Source organism: Rhinolophus ferrumequinum, chromosome 6, assembly GCF_004115265.2.
Source record: "Rhinolophus ferrumequinum isolate MPI-CBG mRhiFer1 chromosome 6, mRhiFer1_v1.p, whole genome shotgun sequence".
Taxonomy (NCBI): Eukaryota; Metazoa; Chordata; class Mammalia; order Chiroptera; family Rhinolophidae; genus Rhinolophus; species Rhinolophus ferrumequinum.
This window is the reverse complement of record NC_046289.1, coordinates 28,437,868-28,464,276: the sequence shown is the minus strand read 5'-3', so window position 1 is coordinate 28,464,276 and position 26,409 is coordinate 28,437,868. Positions and strand designations below refer to the sequence as shown.

General features: G+C 43.1%; 1 protein-coding gene across 4 annotated transcripts in view; it reads left to right on the top strand.

The window, feature by feature from the left end:
- The window catches only part of RAD51B (RAD51 paralog B), a 612,705-nt gene that overhangs the window by 489,291 nt on the left and 97,005 nt on the right, over nt 1-26,409 (top strand). For 2 of the 4 annotated variants that reach the window (XM_033109073.1, XM_033109076.1), the window contains 2 exons: nt 11,123-11,201; nt 19,176-19,614. In XM_033109073.1, coding sequence (XP_032964964.1) covers nt 11,123-11,201; nt 19,176-19,192 — 96 coding nt within the window. In that variant the 3' untranslated portion in view covers nt 19,193-19,614. Of the gene's footprint in view, nt 1-11,122; nt 11,202-19,175; nt 19,615-26,409 lie in introns of those variants that run through there. The other 2 variants (XM_033109074.1, XM_033109075.1) reach the window with 1 other exon arrangement.

The following is a 26,409-nucleotide window of genomic DNA, read 5'->3' as shown; positions in this document are numbered from 1 at the left end:
ATTATGTGTGCATTGAATTTTGGGTCAGAGAATGCTCAAAAATTTTTCCATATAAATTAATGGCAATTGTTTCTTCACTGTACACCATTTCAGGTCTTGAAAGTTTTCATAGGAATCTTCTACTTTTGGATAGTGAAGTGAAACTATATTCAAATTGCTGAAAGAAAGGCTATAAAGAAGAACTGTATGTCCAGCAAAACTGTTCTTCAAAAATGAAGGATAAATTAAGACATTCTCAGATATACAAAATCCGAGAATTTGTCACTAGTATTCCTACCCTACAAGAAATACTAAAAGGAGTCTTTCGGGCTGAAATTAAAAGACACTATCGGATAACTTGAATCCACGTGAAAAAATAAAGAGCACTGGTAAAGGTAAATACACTGATAAATCTAAATGACAGTATAAATGCATGTTTTTTTGTAATTCTTTTCTTCCTATCTGATTTGAAAGAAAACTACAAAAAACAGTAATTATACAATTGTGTTGATAGACATATAAAGGTGTAATAGTAATAGTAGTACAAAGGAAGGAAAGAGAATGGAGCTATATTGGAGCAAAGTTTTTGTAAACAATTGAAATTAAGATGGTATCAATCCAAACTAGATTGTTTTGAGTTAAAAGATTAATAGCAATCCTAAGGACAACCTATAAGAAAATAACTCAAAAATGTATAGTAAAATAAACAACAAGAGAATTAAAATTGTATACTAGAAAAATATCTAACAAAAAGAAGTTATTAATGGAAAACTAGAGAAACAAAAATCATAAGATACACAGAATAACAAATAGCAAAATGGCAGACATGTAGCCTACCTTATTAATAATTACATTAAAAATAAATGGACTAAATGCTCCAATCAAAAGGCAAAGGTTGGCACAATGTGTAAAAAAAAAAAATGATGATCCAACTACATGCTGTCTACAAAAGTCAAAGGCGCAAATCAGTTGAAAGTATAAGGATGGAAAAATACATACCATGCTAACAGTATCCAAAAGAGAGCTGGAGTGGCTTTCCCAATATCAGACAAAATAGAATTTAAGACAAAAATTCTAACTATAAACACAAAAGGGCATTTTTCTAATGATAAAAGGGTAAATCCATCAGGAAAACATAACAATTATAAATATACCAGGGGTGCCAAAAAATTGTGTACAAGTGGACACTTTGGTCAACGTTGCTCAAGCATTCGTTCGCCATAATCAGAAGTGTCTGGACGCTGATGGTAACCACTTTGAGCACCTCTTGTAGTTGCAGAAGTCAAACATGACTTGTATTTATCTTTTGTTATTAGTGTATATCGAGTATTACAATTTTAATAGTTTTTTCCTTTTTTAAAATGTGTATACATTTTCTTTGACACCCACTGTATATGTACCTAACAACTGAGCCCCAAAATACAAGAAGAAAAACTGACAGAATCAAAGGGAGAAATGAACAATTTAACAATAATAGTTGGAGACTTCTATACCCACTTTCAATAATGGATAGAACAACTAGGCAGAAGGTCAGTAAGGAAATAGAAGACTTGAACAACACTATAAACTAAGCAGGCATCTGTAGAACACTCCACCACCAACAGCTGATACACGTTCTTCTCAAGTGTACATGGAACATTCTCCTGGTAGGCCATATATTAAGCCACAAAACAAGCCTCAATAAATTTAAAAGGATGAAACCATTCTCTGATCACAATGGAATAAAATTAGTAACCAATACCAAGAAAATGGGGGGAATTCTCAAGCGTGTGCAAAATAAACACGCATTCACTCCTAAATAAGCAACAGGTCAAAGAATAAATCACAAGGGAAATTAGAAAATACTTTGAGGAAATGCAAAAAACATACCAAAACTTATGTGATATAGCTAAAGCTGTGCTGGGAGAGAAATTTATAGCTTAGATGCCTGTATTAAAAAAGAATTTCATTGCATGTAAATTATACCTCAATAAAGCTGATATTTAATATAGAAAGAATTAATGACCCATATTCTTTGACTACATAAATTTGCATACTACTACATACTGTGTAGTCTCTAAATTATCTCTGATTGTAGTATAATTTGGGAAAAATCACTAACCCTTTCAAACCACATGTGAAGTTCACAGAAAAAAAAACAAAAACAAAAAACGCCAACATGATTTTAAAAATATATGAACAGATATTAAGCTTATAGTTAATTATATGCAGGCTAAAGTAGTTAGAGGAAAGTGCACTGATATTTTCAATTTACTTTGAAATGCAACAACAACAAAAAAATAAGGTGGGTTGATGTGATAGGTGATAAACAATTTTGTAAGTGATGAAAACAAGCACAATAATGTTAATGGTAGAATCTACGTGGGCACTCACTATAAAATTCTTTCAACTTTGTTATATGATTGAAAATTTTCATAATAAAAAGTTGGGGGAAACGTATACTGAAAAACGCCACTCTTACTCAGAACTATTACTATCTCATAATTTACTAAGTTAATATCCTATCGATCTGAAGAAATTGATGTTTTCTTTAAGGAACTAGCTCTTTTAGTTTATGTACTTTGGGAACCTGATATATTATAGTCTAGGAAAGTAGTTTTAAACAACCACCAGAGAGATGTTATAAGAGAGCATAGTGATACTCTCTGGGAATAAGAACTTGCAACCACAGGGCCAAACTTTCTAGGAGAATCTTCCCAGGATCTAGAATTATAGACTTATTATAGAATTATAGAATTATGTTTAATTAGGGATTCAGATCAGCTTACTTTCTGCCCCCAATTTCTGTAGGAAAAGCTGTGAAGTTGGCCACATGTAGATAAATGAATAAATTCACACCTGCTCAAATACAGTTCATTTTCCACCCCGTCATTTTCCAGCACTATATTACTTCTACAGATCTTACTCCCCTATTTTGAGAAGGCAGTTTAGATGTCATTAAACTCATTCTCTACTCTCCTCAAATAATCTTGCAACACTTTGCATCCTGAGGCTTCAGTGTTGCATGGAGAGTGATTTTCCAAGTGATGAAGCAGATTTTAATCAGTGTGAGATCCAGATATGGACTGGGAGCTGGACCTCGGCCACCTTTCCCTCCAGCTCTTCTTGACACAATGACTAGGGAATTCCTTTGAGGATCACTGGTACATTTCAAGTACCCCGATCCTGTGGCCTCCTTCCAGCCCCAGAGATCTTCCTGTCTGGAGTATTTCCGGCCCTTCTGTCCCTTGGCTTGGAGACTTCAGCTCAACCTGGGGAAGGGACAGAAGACTTGAGGTTATCAAAAGCCTGTTGAATCATCTGATGCAAGACTGACTGGCTTGTTTGCCTCCCTGGCTCTCTTCCTGGGCTTCAAAGCAGCTGAGAAAACAACCTTTTTCTAAGTCTTGGACAAGGAGGAAAATCCCTGGCATGAAGGATTTCTGTCGCAGACACTTGGCACAGCTAGAGGAAAGGTTTGTTTAGCTTAGCAATGGGTTTTATTAGCCCAGGCATCCAGTTGAAGTGAGATAATAGGGTCCCTGTTGCAGGACATTTCAGAGTCAGTGGGTTTCCTTCTTTGCTTCTCAGCAAGACCCTTGCACGCAGATGAAAGTATTATGCATTCAACAAGGACGTTGCCATCTGATTCATCCACAGCCACCTAATCTTGCTGATCATAGGGGAAACTGGGACAGGGTTAAAAACATTAGCAAGATATGAAATTATAGACGGATGCAAAGTCATATTTCTGAACTATCTGCCTCAATTGCTTCTCACCCCAGTTTTTTTTTTTTTTTTTCCTCCGAACATATTCCATTGTCTTCAGGCTCTACATCTGTAGCACAGAGCAGGGATAAAAAGAAAGCCAGGCCTACCACCTGCCCCTGCAGGAAGTAATTCTTCTGCTTACACTTTCCCTCTGCCAGCTCTTTTTACTCTGCCCTTCACCCCCCTACCAGTATAAGAGCTGAGGTAGTGGGTGGGATGAGGAAGGAAACAGAAGAGAGGAAGGATTCATTACTGGTGTTAAAGGAAACCTGCCTGGCACAGGAATTAGAGAAGAGAAAGTGGAAGAATTGGTGCCAGCTGACTCTCAGCACATGGCTGCCTGTTCATGTCTGCTTTCCTGGGCCACAAAGGCAAAACTCACTTTTTCCTAAGGGTCGAGCTCTATTGCAGGAACTCGTGTAACCTGCCAGAATGCTATAAAAGGAGCCTCCAGGATAGCCTGTCCCCAAGGTTCCTGACATCTTTCTGCTGCCTGCTCCACAGTGGCCACCCATGGAGGAGAAAGGCTGGGCTGCGCTGCTGCAGATGAGACTGACACCTGTACTTTAGAAGGAGGACACAGGCGTTATCCCTAGAAGGTGTCAATATCCTGGAGGAGGCCTGAGCTTCCTGTGCCCGGCACTGTCTGCTCTATGGCTCCTTTTCCACTTGCTGAGCCTCTTGGAAGAGGGATCAGGCCAGGAAAAACATGTGATGCTATAGCAAGCTGAAACCGGAGACTTGACTTTGGGCCTGCCCAAGCTGAGAATCTTGGCAGTGATGGATTGGGCAGCCCGCTCCTTTCTATGGCATCTTCTAAGTCCCCCAGCTTTGGGGAGGGGGTGCCAGATAAGTCCTCAAAATAGGTATGAGTCAGAGCTTCTGAAGGTCACCGATTTGTGCATTTATTCTCTCATTCATTTTTGCATGTCATGATTGAGCTTCTATTATGTATACAGAACCATACTGGAGATGGGTGGGACCAGAAGTAGCAGCAGTGATGATAATGGTCTCTGTCTTCAAATAAATGGTAGTAAATTCAGGTGACATTAACTGTAAAACAGTGGAGAAAGCACTAAGTACTATTAGAGAGGTACACATAAAGGGTGATGGGATTAGGGAAAGATTGATCACCTCAGGCTGGAGAAATCAGCATAAGCTCTCTGGAAGAGGTGGCATTTGTAAGAGGTGTTCAAAGAGTAGGTAGGATTTGGACATTCCGAAATGAAGGAAGACTGCCAGTGGAAACTTGTGAGCAGCTGAGGCAACCCTGCATGGAGGCCTTGTCCAGTTCCCTTCTCTGTCTTGCAATATCCATGCTGCAGGGAGAAAACAAAATGTGCCCTTATTTGCCATTATGTATTCTGCCTCATTTGCTGTATTATCTCAGGGAAGTGGATTGATCTGTGCATGACATGTTTGGGGATGCCGTCATGGTGGTTAAAAGTATGGAATATAGAACCAGGTGGTGTGGGTTGAAATCCTGGCTTCACCACCTATAAGCTACTTACCTCAGAGGCTGTTGTGAGGAAGAATGTCTGTTGGCTGTTATTGTTTTCATCATTTTCATTACTGTGGGAACCCAGGAAGGCTCCCCCACCCACCCAATCATAGAGGATTTTCCACCACTTCAGGTCCATTACTCTCCTTTGACAGTCTTATAGTAAAATGCAAACACACCTGAAAAGGTAACACTGGAAGGTTTAAAACAGCTGTCACTGCAGAGCTCAAGAGAATCAGCTGACAACTTATTTGCTCGGAGCAAAATAGCTGCCCGAGGGGAGGGGCATGAAAGGAAAAGATAGTCTGAGAGGGGAGGCCAGTGAGCTCCAAAGGCCAACTAAATCCTTCTGCGTTTGATTTAGAGCACCTAGGCCTCTGTGTTTTCACTAGTAAATCGGGAGAAACCTTTACACATACAGTATAGGGATAAAGTGAAGAACAGTGAGCAAAATGCCCATCAGTCATTTTAGGAGCTTATAGCATGCAAAGCGCTGGACTGGGCGCTATAGAAGGGAAGGAGGGTGGGGGAATCAAAGAAAAGCTCCTGATCTTTGCAATCCCATCAAGAATTCAGAACGTACATCTCAGAAATAAACTGAGGGACACACAGGTGGCAATTTTTGAAAAAGTGCAAATTCACACAGTGAAAATTGAATCTGCCTGGCCCTTAATAGGTAATCAATAAATGTTTGTGGATGGATGGATTGAATGAATGAATGAATGAATGAATGAATGAGTGCACAAGAATGAGGTGCTCATAGGAGAATGTTAAAGTGAAAAAAGCTCAAGACCTAAAGACTTCCGTATTATCTGTGAGAGCAAGGACCTCGTCTGGCTTGCCGCCTGTTCTATCCCATGCACCTAGAACAGCGCCCAACACAAAGGAAAGTGCCCAGGAAATATCTGTGGATTGAATAAGCACATGGATCTTTGGTGGGTGGTACAAATAACAGAAATTACTTCCAGATGGTAGTGGGATTTGGGACCCAGCCTCTAGTACATAGTAAACACAAACCTTAAAAATATCAATGACCACATTTTTTGCAATAATAGGTGAAGAGAGGAGAAAATATACTCATAAGAGTGTAGTTAGAGTCAAACTGGCCTGATATGAAGGAAACAGTCAAGAAAAAAGCAATCTGGCCATTTGCAGGCGGTGCAATTAACAGCTCACAATACCACACACCTGACGTGCGGTGCGCTCGGCTTTCTGAGTCCCATGTGTCTGCGCTCATTCTTGCCTGACTGCATATTTCCGTGAATCCTCAGAGCATTCCAAAGCCAATTGCACACATTGCACACAGGGTTGCGCGTGATAAAATTTTTTCACAGGGCCCTGGAGATTTTTATTAAGCAGTCAGGCCCTCCCTGCAGGGCATTATGCATTAAAGAAGATCGAACAACTCTTGACAACAGCCCAAGTCAGATAATGATTAGAACACCCCAAACTTATGGCATGACTGAACATCTGAAACAGTACAGCCCAAATTATCTGTTAGGGAGGGTTGCTGGCTTTGGAAGAGGATAATTTATAGTTTGAAAGGCAGAAATGCACAGGGCATGGGATATTGATTCAAGTCTAAAACAGGGAAGAGTCTATTTATATTCACAAAGACATACATGGCAAGCATCACTTTTTCTAAATCTGTTGGGCTAGAAAGCTAATTTACACTTCCCCTCTCTACTGTGTAACATCACAGAATCTCCATATCAGAAAACTCATATGAAAAGCAATGTGCACCTTCACCACATGTTTGCAATGAAGTGTCTGTGGCCATGGGTTGCTTGGGTATCTAACCACCTTGATGGGCCTCCAGTTGTTCTACTATTCGTTTGTCAGTTTCCCTTTTGGAATTTGGGCTCCAATCCAAACACCTTGTACCCTCCACGATTTGCTGAATGAGGAGCAGAGCACAGCCATCACTTCCTTGTTTCAGATACCATCTCCGTCAGCATAACCTGAGACTACACTAGGTTTTTGTGACCCACATCTCACAACCAATTCATATGGAACTGTAGTTAGCTAACACTCTTGATCCATTCTCTGAATGCTAAATCTCATCTCCCCCATTCCATAACCAATAGTTGGTCTTCTGTTCCCAAAGACAAAGCCTTATATACTATATTTCAATAAAATTGCATCCTAAAAGATTTGTGGGATGCAACATTCCAACCAAGTTGATATTATGACTCTAATCTAAAATATTAACTCTTCTCTATATTTTTTGTCTTCTGTTACCATATTCAGCATCCATGAATGGGCTTAGTTACATGACCCACAAGTCCAAATGGCACCTTTTCCGTGAGGTCTCCTCTTAGTAATCTATTTAAAATTGACCCCCTTCTCTGATTAAAATATGCTTCCTATACTTTTTCTCTCCCTTTTTTTCCCACAGCACATGTAATCATCTAACATACCATATATTTTACTTATTTGTTCTTATTTTACTTATTGTTTTTACTTATTTTACTTTATTTTATATATTTTACTTATTTTACTTATTGTTTCTTGTCTTTTTGCCTCCTTTAGAATATAAACTCTGTTAGGGTAGCAATTTTTGTTAGTTCTATTCTCTGCTGGAACCCATGTTTGTTGTATGGATGTGGTTGAACATATCAGCATATCAGTCCTTATCCAGGTCAGGAAAAATGTTGAATGTGACCGCACCAAGGCTAAAATACAGTACGTTTCTACTTGAGGTTGTTGCCCCTCACCAGATTGCCATTGATCCTTTGGTCACTTACTAGTCCACTTAATATGATTAGCATCCAGCCTAACTTGTCTTTCTTTATCCAGAAGGCTCTTGAACGTTTGTTACCGTTTTCTTTGCTGAAAGTCAGATATTTTGTGTTGGTGATAGCCCTCTGCTCTATCAATCTGGAAGTTCTTTCCAAAAAAGAGGAAGTGGGATTCATCTGACATAATGGATCACTTCCTCTTCCTAACTGCACACGAATCATTCTTTTGATGACCCATTTTAAACCCTGCTTGAGAGGGGCAGGGCATTAACCAGTAGCCTGTCCAAACACCTTGACTGCACCTGGAAAGGAGGTTCTTCCACGTGTGAGGTTCCTCCAGGGAAGGTCTTCCTGGCTGGGGCTCTGGACTGGCTCACAGGAGTAGGTGTGTGCTCCCTGGGAAAGTAAGCAGTCAGATAATGGAGGTAGCACCACTGAGCTGGAAGGCTTAGGCTCAGATGGCATTTGTTATTTTGCATTAGAATATCACATCCTTTTTTCCCCTTGAGTCTTAGATTCTGCAGTCTATAGAATAAAAATGGTAATATAATTTTCAAAAATATAGTACGATATTTTATTGATTATTATTTATGCCCTTTTGGTTTCATGTCCAATTGCTTCATGCAGACAATAAAGATCTGAAGTTTTAAGTATGTTTAGTTTATTTCTATTGCTCTTTGATCCAAAGGATTTATATTTCTTTTATCCATTTCCTTTTCCCCCATTCTTTCTAACACAGCTATGGGTTAGACCTTTGTCATCTCTTGTTTGTCCATCTCAGACTCTTCAGTCAGGCTAATTTCCTGGAAACTGGCTACTCAAAACGTGTTCTGTGGACCAAAGAATCAGCATCTCCTGGGAACTTATTAGAAATGCAGACTCTCAGGCCCCACTCAGTCAGAATCTGCAGGTCAACAGGACCCACAGGTGATTCATACCATATTAAAGTTTGAGAAGCACTGTCCTTTCTTCTGCCATGCCATTCCCCTACCAAGGGACATCCATAAACTATCTCTGTCAGGAAGCTTCCAGCTTAATTTTCATGTGAGATATTTTTGACAGGAAGATGTCAATGCTCACCATCTATTCATTGGTTCTGAGGACAATGAGCAAGTTTATTTAGATAACTTTAGAGCAGTTGTAAAAATATTGAGCTTCAACTTGAGTTGAATCCTTCTCATAAAAGCATATTGTTTTTTGATGAGTGAAAGTTAAGGGGTATTTGGGAAGAATATGTGATGAGTTGGTTGGAAATAGTCTTGTTAGTTTGACATAGTATCAAGCATTTTATATACTGAATTTAATCCTCACAATAATCCCATTTAGGTGGGTCGTGTTATCCCCATTTTACATGCAAGGAAACTGAGACTCAAAGAAGTTAGGTTTGTCCAGAGCCACAGTATTGGTTAGAATTCATGCTACACCATAGTAACAATGACATCAGAAGATATACAGTGGTTCAGACAAGTGGCTCTGTCCAGAAGTAGACAGGTGACACCAGGTGGGAGGCATTGATGCTTTATGAGGTCACCCCTCTTCCTTCTCCTGTGTTGCTGTGTCATTCCCCAAGATATCCACATCCAAGTGGTTGGTTGATTGTGGTTCCTGCCCTTGGGACGCGGGAAAGGGAAAGTGAAGAGCACAGTTTTCTTACGAAAATATAATCCAGAAGTTCTACCTGCCACTTATATGCACATTCTGTTAGTCAAAGCTTTGTCATATGGCCACACCTAGTCGCAAAATGGGCAGAGAAATGTTGAAACGTATTTACCAAAAGGAAGAAGGGTATGGCTACCTGGGGAAAATTGCAAGCCTTGCCATAGGCACCTAGCTGATTAGTGGAAGAGCCTAGACTCAAACTCAGGACTAAAACCTGTGATCTTTTCACCACATTATTCCACCGTTTCTCATAGTTGACAGTCAGTGAATGTTTGTTAAGTTGAGATAGATTGAGCTATTACATGTAAGCCTTTTTTTAGTGGAAATCATTTCTTTCTTCTTCCTTGCCTCCCCGATTACCTAAGTGGCTCAGTGCCAACCTGCCTCTGTTTCTGATGATGTTAATTTGTAAAACAGGAAGATGCTATCCATCTTCCTTTAGGAGAAATGTTGTAATAAAAAAATCCACCAGTTTTTAGAGGTTCTGTAGAACCAGATGAGGGGTCATAATGGGTTAGCGATAGTGACCAAATGAGCACTCCCTTTAAGGTGGGTATCTTCTTGGGAGAATGCCGTTGCTCCACATATTTTTCATGTGTTGTGTTGGCTGGTACACCAGTCAGTGCTTGCTGCAGTAATGCTTCCTGATAGCAAACACCAACTTCTCAGAGGGTATAGTAATAAGCCTGTAACTAACGTGTATGTGGCTCTCCTGTGCGTCACTGTTTGGAATAGGCCAGGCTGGCCACCTCTGCTCCAGTGGCTGTCCTCTTCCTTCTGAGATAGCAGATTAGCTTGGATATATTTTTTTCTGACAGGAGCAGAAACATGAAAGAATAAGTGGAAATATGCGAAGCTTCTTGCATCCTAGGCTGAGAACTTGTACATCCTATTAGCCAAAGCAAGTCCTGTGTCCAGACCCACAGTCAAGGCCATAAGAAATACTCCTTACCTTAACGAAGAGGAAATGTAGTAACGTGGCAAAGGGTACAAATACGGACTTGGTGAAGAGTTGGGGCCACCGCAGCAACTTACCATAGCCTTCCTTTAGCAAGTTATTTTGAATATTCACAGTGAGAGTAAATCTTTATCTTTTAAGGGAGTTTTGATTTTTTTTTTTTTTTTTTTGGTAAAATAGGTAAGGTTATGAATAAAATTAGAGAATCAGGCTAGGTTTATCTTTGGATAAAAAGGTAACTGTTTAAGCATGTGACATAAATAATGAAATTTATTTCGAAAAGAACTGATTCAAGAATACGGCATTCAGTGTCAGCATAGTTGGAATAAATGCACATCTTTCCAAGGCCATCAGTTAACTGATGGAATAATACTCCTTTGGTTCCAAAATAGTTTGTTTTTTTTTGTTTTAAATAAACCTTACGACTTGTTGTCCTATGTCACTAGTTTGTCTCAGAGTGGAAAGGGGACTGAAGGAAGGTGCATCGCTGGTATCTCCTTTGCCTAACTCTGGGAAAATGTGCTTTACGTGCAGATTCTCGTGGCCAAGTCCCCTCTGGCTCCCTTCGCCTCATTTGTCTACACCATCAAGAAGGAAGGCCTGGTTCTTCAAGGTAAGATCCTTGGACTAAGCCATTTCTTTAAGCTGATCTTGCTCAGTGCTGCTCATTGGCTGCTAATTATTGTTATGTCCTGATCGAAGCTACCTCAGGACAGAACAAAGGCCCAAAGGAATTAGCCAGTGGTATTTATCCTGATGAGGTAAAAGAAATTGGCAGTTGTGGCCAGAAGGTGGTGGTGGGGCTGAGAGAGAACTGTAGAATTTCCTAACACAGTGAGACAACCAAAGACTGAAGGTCAAACCAAGCAGGGGAGGAACTGCCACCACCGCCCTCCTCTTCACAGGACCTGTGGTGTGAGGAAGCAGGTGGGTCAGGCTCTGAAGCCAGGGTGGAAGACCCAGCTACCTCCGAGCCCTCTCGTTTAGCAGGCTGAAGAGCCTTCTGGGCTGGCAGCCTGTGGCGCACTTCATGTGGCTCCAAGAGCACCACTTCCTCAGCCTCCTTCTGGTTACTCCATTTCCTTCCCTGTGCTCAAGTCCCAGCTGGGGACCCAGCCTCACTGCCTGCACCTTATGACGTGGGCCTAGGGCTTGGAAGGAGCTGGGTCCTGGCTCATGGTTGAGCCCCCATGGTAAAGCCACAACCTGGAACTCACCGATCTCCAGTAAGTGGTGGTTCATTCCCAGATGCTGGATCCTCTGATGGGTAGAAAAGGTGTCCAATTTCAGGTCTGTCCAGAAAACAATGAACGTGAAGAGATCCATTCAAACACCATTGAACTTAGCCCCCAGGGTCAGATGGCCAAAACTGCTTTGTAGATTAAGAAGGGTCCCCACAGAAATGCTCAGGATACACGTCTGCCCCCCACTGTCAGGCAGGAGGCCCTAGCCACAGACATGCGTAGGTGAACATCTGGCCTAAACCACAGAGGAGCGAGCGTACTGTCATTGCTGTTCATGGGAGGAATATCTGCTCTTTAGGATTTTGTAAGCTGAGTATTTTTTCCCAGGTTTCTAAAACAGGGTGCGTCCTTACAATATCCCCATGGAGACACATTGCACTGCAAAGATATTGCAGGAATTTTGTGAGGCAGCCTGGAGAGTTCATGCTTCTAACTGAGGAACAGGCTGCAGCCTTCCCTTTCCTTCCTCTTCTAAAACATCCACTTCTTAATGGACGTGGAAAACAGTGTGTTTGTTTGGTGCAGCTGAGCTCCACAGCAGGGACTCAGGTCCAAGGGAAATTTGGGGTAAGAACTACTGACCTTTGGCTCTTAGCCTTTGACTTATGCTATCCAAGTTCCTTGGTAAATATTGTTTCTTGCAATCACAAATATTGTTTTCTGACAAAGAAGCAGAGATTTTAAGACCAGATTAAGCAAAGCAAACAGCAGGCCCCTTTGTTACATACTCTCTGAGGGTGTATAACGAATAAGCAATCAGAGGGCTGGACTGGTATGTACCCAGTGCGCAGTGTGGCTTTGGCTCTTCATTTTTTGAGGCTTTCTTAGAAGATTAGACGTCTACTAAATAACAAACTTTGATGAAGATTTCAAGAAATTCTATGAAAGATTACAAGACAATTTCAGGGGGGAAGGCACCAGTTCTGCCCAGATTGCTTGTATTGAGGTCGTGATCACTGGGCATTTTGGTCAATAGCCCAGTGTTCAGCCAGGGCTGAGTTGGATAACTTTTAGGATATTTGTGGGAACAAGATTCACAGAGTTGCATCACTGATGCTCATTGCTAAGATCATGATTTTGACAGGAAAGAGGAAGTTGTTGGAGAAAGTAGAGACTGGAATTACAGTCAGTTGGTAGAGATTAAAACAACTACAAAGAAAGTCTATTAGAAAAAGTTGGAAAACGAGAGAAAGTGGATTATTAAAGGAGGCTGACCTGGAGCTGTGTGTCTGATGATGCAAAAACCCCAAGGAGTAAATAAAAATGTCTGGAAGACCACAGAGCCTCACCTGGTTGCTTTCAACGCTGTTTTATTCCTTCCACTTCTTCAAGCTACACCTCTCTCTCTGAGGCTTTCCAAAAGAGCAAAATCCTTCTGCTCCTACAGCAGGGCCACTGAATACAAACCTCTGAGCAGTCCCTCCCCTCTAGCTCTGTGCTCCCAAGACTTGGGGAAAACAAAAGGAAGCTCTGGTCCTCAGAAAAATGGGGACCCCTCCTTTATTGGAGACCCCTTTGGCTCTCCATTCCGGCTCTGTTGTGATCTTGAGAAAATTTCTGGCTTACTAGTTTTGTCAGCTTGAAAATGACAATGACCTTGATTCAGTGTTTTGCAAACTGTCACAACCCATTAGTGGGTCATAAAATGAAATAAATGAGTTACAACCAGCATTTTTAAAAATTGAAATAGAGGAGAATAGGAAAAATCAGATTATATCACATATCTTGTATTGTTTTGTGAAGTGTGTGTGTGTGTGTGTGTGTGTGTGTGTGTATGGAGGTTGCAATGCAAATGTTTTTCTTACTTGGATTGTAGTCATCAGCCTTAGTAATCTTTAAAGACCTTCCCACTTTAGCTTTATCTGATTCTCCTAGGAGATGGTGTACTTATCATTCACTCAGCTCAGTAAAGCTGTACCCTTGAGATCGCCACACACTGGAACTTAAAAGCTCATTTTTCTCCCACTCTTACCAGGTGACTGAGCTAAAAAACACCTGCACAGTTCCCCAGGTTTAAAGCAAAGAAACCTTTGATCCCCGGGTGGTAACCTTGGAAAGGTACCAATAGTCAAGGCCAAGAAGCTTTCCTTGTGTGAGGGGTTACCCTGAAATCATAGCCCTGAGTTGGCATGGTGGTTGGTACCTAGAGCTGGAGGGGTCTGAGGTATGCTGTTTGTGCCTAAGGGGCATAGGGACAGAGAGGGGAAGGGCTAGAAGAGTGAGGGCAGCTCCTGTGGTACCAACTAAAAGAGAAACTTCCAGCCCAGCCACTTGTGGCTGCACATTCAGTCTTTGTAATGGAGCCAGCCTGGAGTGGTGGGAAAGAATAACCCCAACAGGCTACCTTTCTTTTTTTGGGGGGGTGGGGAGGGGCAGGGCTATTATTAGTGAATGTGGGAATGATCCCTGGGTGCCTTTTAGCCCCTTCGCAAGCCCCAAGATTCCTACTGGCCTGCTAACCAGGAGGTTTTATAATACCTGAAGAGCTCCTAAGTGCATAAGCGGGGGGGGGGGGGGGGGGGGGGGGGCGATAAAAGGTGAGGCCGGCTCCACAGGCCATTCCCCTCGCCAGTTCTCAAGGATTAGGCTGCTGAGAACAGCCGGCTACTGGGGGCCTTGGACCCTTCCTGCCCCTTTGTTCACTGGGATGGGAGGGACAATAAAACGGCAGGCTGGAGAGACTGAGGGGCTTGGTTAGAGATTTCTCAGGCTGCTTTTTGAAACACTTGAAGGAGCCGGTCCATGCTATTGTTGTAGGAAAATAGAGAGCGGAACTATTCTTCTTTTGCGGAAAAAAAAGAAAAAGTAAAAGAAAGAAAACCCACCCTCCCAGCATCTTCAGGAGGCCGCCTGGCTCAGGCCATTACCATGGTAATACCGCTGTTTGCATCTTCTTTGTCTGTCCTGCACTTGTCGGGGATCCTGGCCTCTCATGGTTGGGCCCAAACCCTGGAAATACTTGGGCCTCAAAGTAGAGGGGGAGCTCACAGTCACCAGTTTCCTGCCGGTTCGAACTCTGAGAGGGGCCGCATCCCAGCAGAGGGAGAGTTCAGCTCTTTTGTGCAACTGAAGTGGGAAAGGTGAACAGGGTGGAGGATGCCATTAATACGTCTTTCGTTTTGTCCCCGGAGTTCACTAGGAAAGCCCACTGCATGGCAAAGCTTAGAGATCGGGCTAGCCCAGAGTGATGCGAGGGGCACCAGGGCCTCGTGGCGAAGGAAAAGCAGGAGTTGGCTTTGAGAAGTGGCTTTAATGGGGTGGACCCACAGAACCACGTGGCTGCAGAAGGGAAGGGAGAGTTTACAGTGATCTCCAACTTCTGTTCTAGTCGTGTCCTTCGTCTCCCCAGCAAGCCCCCAAACATTGTGCCACCCAGAACACAGCTGGGACCCCTGGGCCTCAGTGTCAAGGCCAGGAAGAAAGAGTCTATAGTTAAAAGCAGCTGGGCTGCATGGCTGACGCTGCAGGAGGCCTAGGAAAACCCAGGGCCTGGATGTCCTGGAGCCATCCAGGCTGTCGTGGGGCTCGTGGCAGTAAAGGCCTGCTGACCAGGTAAAGAAGCAGATCCCAAAGGAGGGGCTGGCCAGGGAGAACGAGGGACTCCTCCTTGGTCACTTTTCCTTTGCTACTCTCCTTTTCCTCAGGAATGTAGGGAGCATTTGAAAAACAAAAGCCAGGTTGTTTTGAACAGGACAGATGATAATGGATTAGTTTCTCAGTAGGATGAAATTGTGTTTTTCATATTTTTTGGAAAATCAAGAGCAGGTATGACAGGTTGAATTTGGATTCTGGGGCTGTTCTCTACTAGTTTAGGTTTCAATGAACAACGTAAACCTTGGGATGGGGATGGAGAACCTAAGGGGGTGCTCAGAGTACCCTGAAGTAGGTCCAGAGAAGGTGCTGGAAACAAAGCTAGTGTCCTGTTTTTCCAATCACCTAGTATAGAGACTTAGAAGAAACTAGAAAACAAAGAAACAAAACAATGATTTTTTTAGAGCTGGAAAGCTATGTGCCTCATCTTTCTTGTAAAATCAAAAGTGGTTTTTTGATTGCTTTTTGAAGCATATTGGGAGAGGCATTAATCTCCTCTGTTTGTTCCCTTGTCACAAAGTTGGGTTGGATTCTTCCACTCCATTTTTTAAATCACTGAGCCAACTAGATGATTTATTGAAAAATTCTTCCCCCCCAAATACCACCATCTGAGTTCATCAGATTTCAGCTTGAATCAGTAACCTATCTAAATGTTTTCTGCCTGGTGGACTCAAAGTAACCCAGAAGATTCTCAGTCTGTTTCCATCCAGGTATGGAGGTGTCTGCTTGGTAAATACCACCCACACACCTGGCACAGCCTGGCATTCTTGTGGGAGCCTGGGCAGAGAGCCCTGGGATTCAATGGAGCAGAAAGAGTGAACTCCTCTAACAGAGGTCACAAAGAAGAGGGCAGAGTAGGCCTGTAATGTTGTCCCCAGGCTGCCACGTGCCACTGCAGCCTCAGAAAGCTCATCCAGGCCAAGGCATTGTTCTCTACAGCTTCTGCCTGCTTCTTGGTGAGGAGTTCCCCAGAGGAAATGAGCAAGGACTCACATCTGCCCAGTTCTCTTCTTCTCTTTTAATATTCACTTCATATTCCCTCCCTCCATGACATCTTCCCACACTGGCCCTGTGCTTTATTGACTTTTTTTACTCTGGCTATTAGCCTCAAAGAGAGATTTGTTTTTAGTGCATTCCAAATTTGCATAAATTGTTTATTGGACACATCATTCTACAACTTGCTTTTGTTACTTAATATTATGTTGCAGTATACCCACGTTGATATACATGGATCATGTTCTTTCACTTTAATTGAGTTTTCCATATCCATTGTTTCCATATCTATATCCATTGTTTCCATATCCATTCACATGTTATTGATGGAAATTTCAATTATTTGTTAATTTAATGAATTCTGTTGCACATGTTTTTTGGTACGCAGGTGTGAGGGTTTCTCTTGTATATAAAAAAGTGAAATGGCTGTTTAGAGAGTATATAGTTGTTCATCTAAATGGCCATGTGCCTAGCTAAATTTAGGCCCTAGGGTACAATAGTACAGACCCTAGGTCTGAACTGATTACATGATGTTGAAGTGCAATATAAATATTTTGTGTTAAAAATGCTGTCTACCTCTTTGGTAGAGTCTAGAGCAAAGACGTAGAGTATCAGTCACCACAGATCAGCACCTCAAAATCTTGGTCCCCTACCCAAAATTGAATCTATTTCAAGCAAAAACAGTATGTGTTTTGCTATTATGCACTATGCAAGAAAGATACTTCAACAACAGCTACTGGTGCTTATAGCACAAGGCAGGGTATGAATTTGGGTCCAAAGTCATAGACGAAACACATCTTGTTTCCAAAATGTTTTTTTTTTCTTGTCTTCACAGTTTTTTCAAACAGGGAATAAAATGTTAGTTGGAATAAGGTTATAGAGAAAAACTCTATTCCAAGACCTGTACTCCTCTTTTAGAACCTGGAAGCCATTTGGCTATCTTTGCAGAGTTAACAATTTGCATTTGTGAAAATGCCCAGGTAATGATACCAAAAGATGTTAAATCAATCCAGGTTGTTGATTTTCTTTGAAAATCTCTTCCAAAAGGACTTGGTGTTCTCTCTGGAATATGACTTAAGCTTTATTTCAGTGAGTTCAGTTTAGCAGGTATTTGTTGAGCATCTATCGTTTACAAACCATGGTGCTCAGAGGATATAACTCTGAAAAAAATGGTGCCTTCTTTTTAATAGCTCAAAATCTAGTGATTTCAAAACAAAATAAGTTTAATCAAAGCCAAACTGTGACACATATTATCGAGGCTCAGGCAATGGGATATGGAAGAGCAGAGGAGATAGACTCATTTCAATTAGGGTAACTGAGGCAGGTTCCTGAGAATACTGGGACTTAAAAGGGACAGCAGCTCCTGAATACGGATGCAAATGGCATTCCATTGTCTCTTGTCAGAGACCAGTTTCTTTTGCTGTTTGAGGATAGATTTGGGGACTCTGGGGAATGCTGATTAGTGCCATGTGACTAATGAATCATGCTGACTAATGTGTTCTAAATGGATTGATTTAACAATAAAAGGAACATTGAGAGTCAAGAGTTCAGATCCTGAATTCTCCCATGGATGAAGTGTAAATCACGTAGTCTCAGTACTTCCTTTTTTGTCAATTAAAACGTGCTCATGATGAGAATCCAAGTCACCTTCACTAGAAAGTGATTTACAAACCTTAAGGATAACAAGAAAGGCTTAACCACAACTCCCAGGACAGGCTCTGCAACCTTGGGTTATTCGTAGTATATACAGAATCAGAACATCCATCACATGCTGCTCCGTAGCCATGCAGAACTTCTATTTCCTCACACATGCCATGAGAACTGACAAACAGTGCGCTGCACTCACAAAAACTGACAAATAGAGGAGCTTTTGAAAAATCTTCCTATCTACCTACTGGGGCGTCTGTATTTTTCTACAACAAATGTCGCCACAGAACTAAGAGCTTGCATTGCACACACAGCTCTTTCTCTCTTTTGACATCTCCCCAGCTAGACTGCTTGAGAACCTGGCCTTCCGTGTCCAGATGTTTACTGAATTCTGAAGGCCCCCCAAAGGGCCCAGGTCCTTTTGTTGCTCTCCAAATCACTTCCCACAGAGACTGACCGATGTCCTGAAGGAGCCCTTCAATAGGGAGGATAAATGGAGGCAGATGAAGACATGACCCCCTGAGGCTCACCCACGTCCACACTAACAAACGGGCTGAGGCACAGCCTTGTAAGGAGCATTTTGGTCGGCAGCGTCCCTTCGAGAGGCCAGGGCTCCCCCACAGGGCTGCTTTCAATGGCTACCATCATAGTGGAAGTACTGGGTATTTGTTAAGGGCTGTGCTGTGCTAGGTGTAGCACAAAACATCTAAATCATGGTCCCCTGCCTTTGTGAGGACTTCCTGGCTACAGATGGCAGCTGGCTTTCTCAGGGAAAACCTGGGGGTAGAGGAGGAAGCCGAAGAGGGGCTCCCGCTTCAGTGGATGACCTCTTCCCACCCAGCCCAGAAAGATTCCCCTTTTGTCTTTAGCTATTGGCAGTCAAGCCAGGGCTGCAGGAACCTTAACCCACAACAGTGCTGTGTTTCTGGGTATCTCTGGTTTGTGAGGCCATTGGCTCCCTGAGTAGCAGACAGGTATGTTTGTAAGTGGACTACGACTGGAAAGAAAGCTTTATTTAGACTGCTAGTGAGAAGTTTGTGCATTTCATGACAACTTTCTTTTTTTTTCAATCTTTCTTTTTCCCTTTTTTTTCTTTTTTTCTTTTCCTTTAGGCCAACAGAGGCCATAGGGACACTATGACCTTTGTCTAGAGCTAATGGGGGCGTGATTTGTGAAATGAAGCAGGACTGTGCAGCTTGGAAGAAGGAAATGGAAGCCAACCTAATGGGGATTAGTTGATTGCTGTTGGGATGGTTACAGATTTGCCCTCACACCATTGAGCCAGCCGTCTCAGGCCTAGCAGGGAAGGTGAAGATTTAGAAGCCTTTGTTCAGGTCTCTAGATGCAGAGGGCTGAAGGCTTTGCTGCCATGGGATGTCAACAGCTATAATAATAATAATTTGCACTTATATAGCACCTTTCAACCAGACACCTCAAAGTGGCTTAACCACATTAATTAATTAAAGCCCACAATCCCTCTGGGGAGCGGAGGAGGATGGCTAACAGGATTTGTAATTACAGGAACATTTCCGAATAAAGTATTGTCCACCAAATAAAAAGAGGAGGTGTATAAGAACGGGGTCTCCAAAGAGTAACTGATTCAGAAATGAAATCATGGAAAGATGGGGGAGGCTAGGGGCGGGCGTGGGCGTGGGGGTCTGCTCTTGTGTCAGAGGGAGGTCGATGGGCTCAGAATTCACTGACAGGTTTGGATCCAACTGAGAAGCGGAACATGCATGGTATTAGTGGCATTTGGAAGGTCATTAGTGGCGCAACTATTGTGGTGTAAATTCAAGTTTCACTGGTATATTGTGTATAGCCCTGCAGAACAAAGAGTGAGATTCATGCAGTATTTAATAAAGGATGAAATGATTTCTTTAGACTTAAAGCCCAAAGCTGGGCCAGTCAATTAGCAAATAAATCAATTGGTGACCCATAGGATAATTTAGTCGTTTCCAGCAGAACACCCAGCCCACCCCCTCCTACTGCCATGAGGCTTCCCACCAAAGCTTCAAGGCTGGTTGCAGTGCAAGGCCTGGGGGCTTCAGCCCCTTCAAAGCCAGGCGTCCCATTTTCCCAGCCTTTGGCCTTGGGACCTCTCTTACCCAAGTTGTTAGTGACTCTAAGCTAGCCTCTGTATAATCACTTTGTACCTGCTCCCCCTACAGAGGTTTTCTAAATGCCCTGGAGGCTAGAATCCAGGCATATCCTATCGCATGTCTCCTACTGGTGCCCAGCAGAGTGCTGTGCACAAAGTAGGTACAGACGGTGAAGAGCGGTTGAACGACTAAGTCCTTTAGCAACTCCATGTTTATTGAGCACATACCAAATGTTAACTAAGGTGAAGCTCAAAACAATAGGATAGCAACCCCATCCTTGAGAACTCTGTTACAAGGAATGGAAAAGACTTATATCCGATGACCAACACTATAAAACAGAATAAAATAAAGTGACACCATAGATGCACGTTCAAGCCACATGCTGCAAGGGCACAAGGAGCAACATTTTACTCAGCTGGAGTGAATCAGGGAAGGTATTCCTGGAGAGCAAATAGTGCTGTGGGCATTGGAAGGTCGAGACGGGTTTTGCTACAACCCGTCACAAAGGTGGGGGAGGCTGACTCTCCAGACTGTGGTCATTTGTCTCCCTCGGAATGAGGTGCATTTTGAAAACTTGCCGTCTTCAATAGAACTTTTGTGAAAACCAAACTGAGTTTTTGCAGCCAATTAAATATAAATTTCCCATGAATTCTTATTACATGAATTGGCTAATTTCAAACATCAGGGACTATTTGAGAAGTTAGGAAAGATGTTTTCTTCTCCGTAACTCCGTATTTCAGTGTCTCTCCATTTTCACTGTCCACCAGGAAAGAAAAGCTAAACAGTTCACACATTAAAACAGGGCACTCAAAAGTATCTGAAAGAGGTACAAGGAAAACCTACCCTGATCACAAATGTCAAAGGCTGAGTGACTTCCTCCTTGAGACTATTTTCTTGGCCCCTGTAATCACTGAGACAGCGCTCTGTCCCTAGCGATTGAGAAATCTCTCCGCGTGCTCTGCGGCTCCAAAGCCCGGCAGGGCTTTTCACCACCAACTTTTCTGCCAGGACAGGACCCAAGCACTGCCCTTACCTTGTGCGAGTATTTATTGAGTGTTACTGCGTGTCTAACACACGCTGTGCGTGCATAAGCTCTCCTAACAGTCTCACAAGGTAGGACTTTGCATCATTCCTTCTTCACAGATGAGGAAAGGCAAGAAAAATTCAGTCTCTTGCTAGAACATGATGGAATCTGGCTATGAACCCAGGGAGGCTTGCCTCTCTCTCATCCCTTATGCCTGTAGCATTTCTGTTCATATCTATTATGACCTCTCTTGGTCATCCTCAATTCACTGAAGTACTCAGCACAGGATTATACACACCGTAGGAACTCGGTGACTATTTTCCAAATAATAGAATCCCCAGAGAAATATTAGTGGTTAGATCTTCCCCTGGGAGGAGTGGCTGCAGAAAGCCTGGGCAGTGGTGCTGAGAGTCTGGTGGAGGCTCCATCACTGCCTTCTTCTCTTTTCACCATTATTATAGATCAGGAGACATGCACAGGAAAGCTGCCCTAGAATGTTCATAAGAAGACACATGCGGTATTCCTGAGCTGAAAACCTGCCAAACCGTCACTACCCATGAGATACTAGTGAAGCATCTTGTATTGTTAATTACTTTTATTGAACTTGGATGCAACGCAGTGATTCTTTTTTTCCTTGGTGTGTGTGCACATATACATATGTATAACAAAGTCCAACCCTGTCTCGCTAATTGTGATAGCGTCCGCTGCGGTCCTGGGGAAACTTCAGAAGTGTGGTCCCTATCGGCCCACACAGCGAACATTTCTGGACTAACCCAAAGTGCGGAACTCTTTGCATAGTGTCTTTTATGTTGAATGTTGGGAGCAGAATTACTGCTCAGAGACAGGATTATCAAAGTTTGTCCAGCAAAACCAGACTTGCCAAATGACAATTCTGGAGATGGGGAATGACGATTAGATAGTGGAGAAAGGGGAAGGAAGGCAAGCAGAAATACAAAATCATCCGATTTTGACCTAAAATCTGTGGTCTTAAAACCACTCGGGAGTGTAAATTTTTCCCAAGTTTTGGTTTTAATATTGTCACCATCACTTTTGTCCTATGGCTGTGAAAGGACTTGCTTTATGCCACGGTAGAATTCAGCAGGGGCCTCTTTTGCTCAAAGGGAAGGAAGAAGCCCATCACACTTCTCAAAAGGAATATCCTAAGTGTTAGAGAAAGCACATTGCCTGCTTCTCTGAATTTCAGTGAGGACAGGGTTCATATTAGAGCGCAGGTTCTCCAGAACTCCAAATAGATCCGAGGCGAGAAGACCAATTAATGGTGGGCCTATGTTAGGACAGACTTGGTTTTGCTGCCTGAACACACACCCACACACACACACACACACACACACACACCCGCCCCTGAAAGCTCAGTGACTTAAAGTCTATGCATATCTGAGAGACCTTCGTGGGACACTGTCCTCCATGTGATGACTCAGGCTTTCATTGCAGTATCAGCAAGCACTTCCACAACTGCCACAGTCGTGGGGGGCAGGAGGTGGGGGGCGGGAGAGAGAGACAGAGAGCTTGTGCGCTGGCACTTCCCCCAAGAAACAACACATGTCACTTCTCTCATGGCCAAGCCGTCATGCGGCCACTCCCAGCTCCCAAGAGGTAGAGAGTACAAACCCCCACCTCCACCCCCGTATCTGGAAGGGAAGGAGAACTGGATATCAGTGAACATTTGTAATGTCACGTACTGCTAGACTCAGTGAGCTGGCAAATGTCTCCTTCTTTCACATTTACTCCTTCTCCCTTGCTTAAATGGACACATACCGAAGACTTACGAGGTAGTGTTAAGGAAGGAAGACCAAGTAGTATTGCGGCCCATTTCAATCTACAGGGGACCTTTTTGAAAATGAGTAGTCGGGGAAAACCAGTTAACTCTGGGGTCTTTTCCCTTGGCGCTACCAGACACTAGTAATGCTGGAAAAGGATGATGGGTTAAATTGCAATAATACATCTAAGATGGAACAATTCATTTTGAGTTGCCCAGGACCGTCATGCTTTGTGTGAAAAGCCTTCTGGAAATGTGCCCTCTCACCTTCATTTCTCCCCTTGTTACCAGACATGATTCAAATTCCCTCTAAGCCCTGTGACTTTTCCAGAAAGCAGCTCTCCCAGCAGCAGCAGCAGCAGCAGCAGCAGGCGAGAGAGAGTGAGAAAGAGAGAGAGAGAACTTTCCCTTATTATTCTTCCAATAATGAATTCCTGCTCCGAGTGGGCTGCTTCCATGTGTTTTCAGTCAAGTGCTGATGGCAGCCTTGCCAGGGGACATTTCCAAGAGGCTGTGGACATAATAGATGAGGGCTCATATTGACCAGAGCCGTTCTCGGTTGTTCTTCCAGTTTAGCCCTCCTGAGCCCTGAAATCAGAGATGAGAAATGCTTCACAAGATCTTGTTGGTGAACAAACATGGCTGCCACACCTCTTTGTTCCTTTTAACTAGGCAAAAAGTCATGGGTTTGGGGGGGGGGGTGTTTTTGGTTTTTTTTAAGGAGGGCGCAGCTCACAGTGGGCCTTGTGGGGATTGAACCGGCCACCTTGGTTTTATTAGCACCACGCTCTAACCAACTGAGCTGACCGGCCACCCCCAAAAGTCATGGTTTTAAAGCTTCCCACTGAGAAGTTTGTAGACCTGGATCTTACTAACTTAAAAAAAGACTTAACTTTCTCAGACCAGACCAGTTCTTTCTAGATGCCAAGACCTCCTTTCTTCAGGACTCAAACATAGTCTTGGCATACCCTGACATCATAAGAACAAAGGGAGAAATGAGGTCACACCATTTCCTGCCTAAAACCTAATTAAGTACACAAAATGTTTCCAAGTAAGCAGTGGTGGTAGGCCCTGTTTGCTAAGGGATCACGCCTACTCGTTATCCCCAAAGCAAATGTCTTCAGATAATAATTCAGTTTCAAATTACCTACACAGAACTTGCACAAATTGTTAGCTATAGTTGGGTTCTTTTCATCTGAGAAGAGTTTCCGTTACCTCAGGTAAAAGGGGACAGGTGTTAAGGATACAGGTGGCCTAGAATTGGAAAGCCTTTAGGAGCAGAAGCAGCCCTGGGGATTCATTACCTTGGACTCTCTGCTTCTCTCTGCATTTCTACCCAAGGCCACACTCTCAGCAAATGTGCCCCATAGACTGTAGTTCTACTTACTCAAAACTTTAGCTTGCATGTGGCTCATCCTAGTCTTTTCAGCTCCTCTATACCTCAGCCTTTCAGCTTCAGTTCCCATGGGCTTTTTTCCTTGATATTTCCTAGTTAAAATTCCTAAGAGAGGATCTCATTGGCTCAGGCTCATCTTATTGTTTTTGTCTCAGATAACATCATTGGTCACTAGCCAGCCAGTCAGTTGTAGCCTGAGGGAGGAGCTGAAAGCATGGCTGCCTCAGCAGCAGGAGATGTGGGCAAGGCAGCTTCCATTAGAGGGGCTGTGAGAGGGTGAGACAGCGGTGAGCTCCAGTGCGTTCTCTGTATCCTTAACTGGATTGCGGCAATGACACTCATTCTCTCTCTTGCTTCTTCCTCCTCTTCTTATCACTGTAAACCAGATCTCCCCTGTCAGAGCCTTGTCCCCCATCCCTGTCCATCCCCCAGCCCCTGACTCCGGTGTCCTGCTTCTCACCTTGTTGAAGTGCCCAAATCACAGAGGCATAGGACTAGTGAGTGGGAAGGAAAAGCTCTTAAAATTTTTTTGAGAATATGAAGAAGATTGAGGAAGGTGTGGTATGGATGGAGGAATGGAAATAAAATCATTTGGGGGCTAAAGAAAATCCCATTCTCAACATGAGACCCAAGTACCTTTCTTCTTTCTCCCAATCTTTGGAGCAATTTCCCTTTTCCCAAAAGTAGACATCAGCAGAAACAAGGGAAGCTTTCATCGAAGAGCCCTCACTGACTAGAGCGGGAAGATACTCCAGCTCCACTGTTCCCCACGACCTTACTCTGAACCCTTCAAGGATCCCTAGTCCCCATCCCAGACCCTTGCCTTTCCCCAGGCCCCCACCCTCAGGCTTCATGGAGCCCTGGGCCCAGATCCTGGAATAACAAGTCCAAGCAATTTACTTTCAAACTAAGTTTTAGAATGCAAGTGAAGGACTCTGTTTAGGTAAGATCTTTGCCAATTGTGTTCTCCTAAGATGCTCAGAGCTCTTTATTGGCAGTTTTCATAAATTTTCATTATGTTTTTGGAGGACAGGTCATGTGTGGTGTTTGCCTCTTTCAAGTGAGTCAGAGGAGTTTTGTCTGAATTCATACGTCAATGAAAGGACTAGGGGAGAAATTGAATTATGATAGTAGGCTTTGCTTTTTATTCATTAGTGACAATTGCCTTTATAACTCATCGGATGGTTGAAAGGCCAACCCAAGCCATGTACGTTCAAATTTCAGTATTTCCATGTACTTCTCAGTGGACATGAGGCTAGAAGTGAACCAGAGGCAAATCTAAACAACCCCATCTGTCCCTGCCCTTTCCTGAGCTCTGAGTGTTGATTAAATCATTGGTCAAACCTTGGCCTGCAACTGACACTTTACTGACAAAAATTGCAGTTTCCCTAGGAGCCTATCGTGGCAGAGAAGGTAGTTCTCAGGGTGTTTCTAAACCTGCTGCTGTGGGATTCTAGAGCCAGAGCCTCTGGATCACTTCCAGATCTCTGCTCATTCCATTTAGAATGTGAGGTTGAAGTCTGTTGCCATTGGCTGTCCCTGGGATCTGAGAACCCATCTGGGGTTTGTCCAGACTCTCTCTCCAACACCATCATCATCCCAACTCCTGAGTCATTACCATTTCAACATCTTGAAAGTTGATGCAGAGATGGAGCAGAAGCCAGTTTGGCTTTCTCCCAGTTCTCTAGGCCCCTCTGGGGTTAATCAGCAACCACCTATCTTTGTGTAATAACATAAGCCCCTCTAACTAGAACACCTGGAGGAAACCCATAGGAAGGCTTAAGACGAAGCCAATTTTACAGTCATTATTTTCACCATCACTCTGTTTAAGCTGGACTCAGACTTTCCAGACAAAAATAGCTTGCTAAACCCAACCAATTAGCTGGGCAGACCTGTAGCTCTCAATGTTCTTTAAGCCAACTTGGTTTTTAGTAATACTTTTCATGCTCACATCTCAACTCCAAAGTCTCATTATGCTTTGAACTTCAGGCAACATCTTCCTACTGCAGGTGCACGGGGTTTAGTGAAATGTCCCGAGTGCATCTCACTG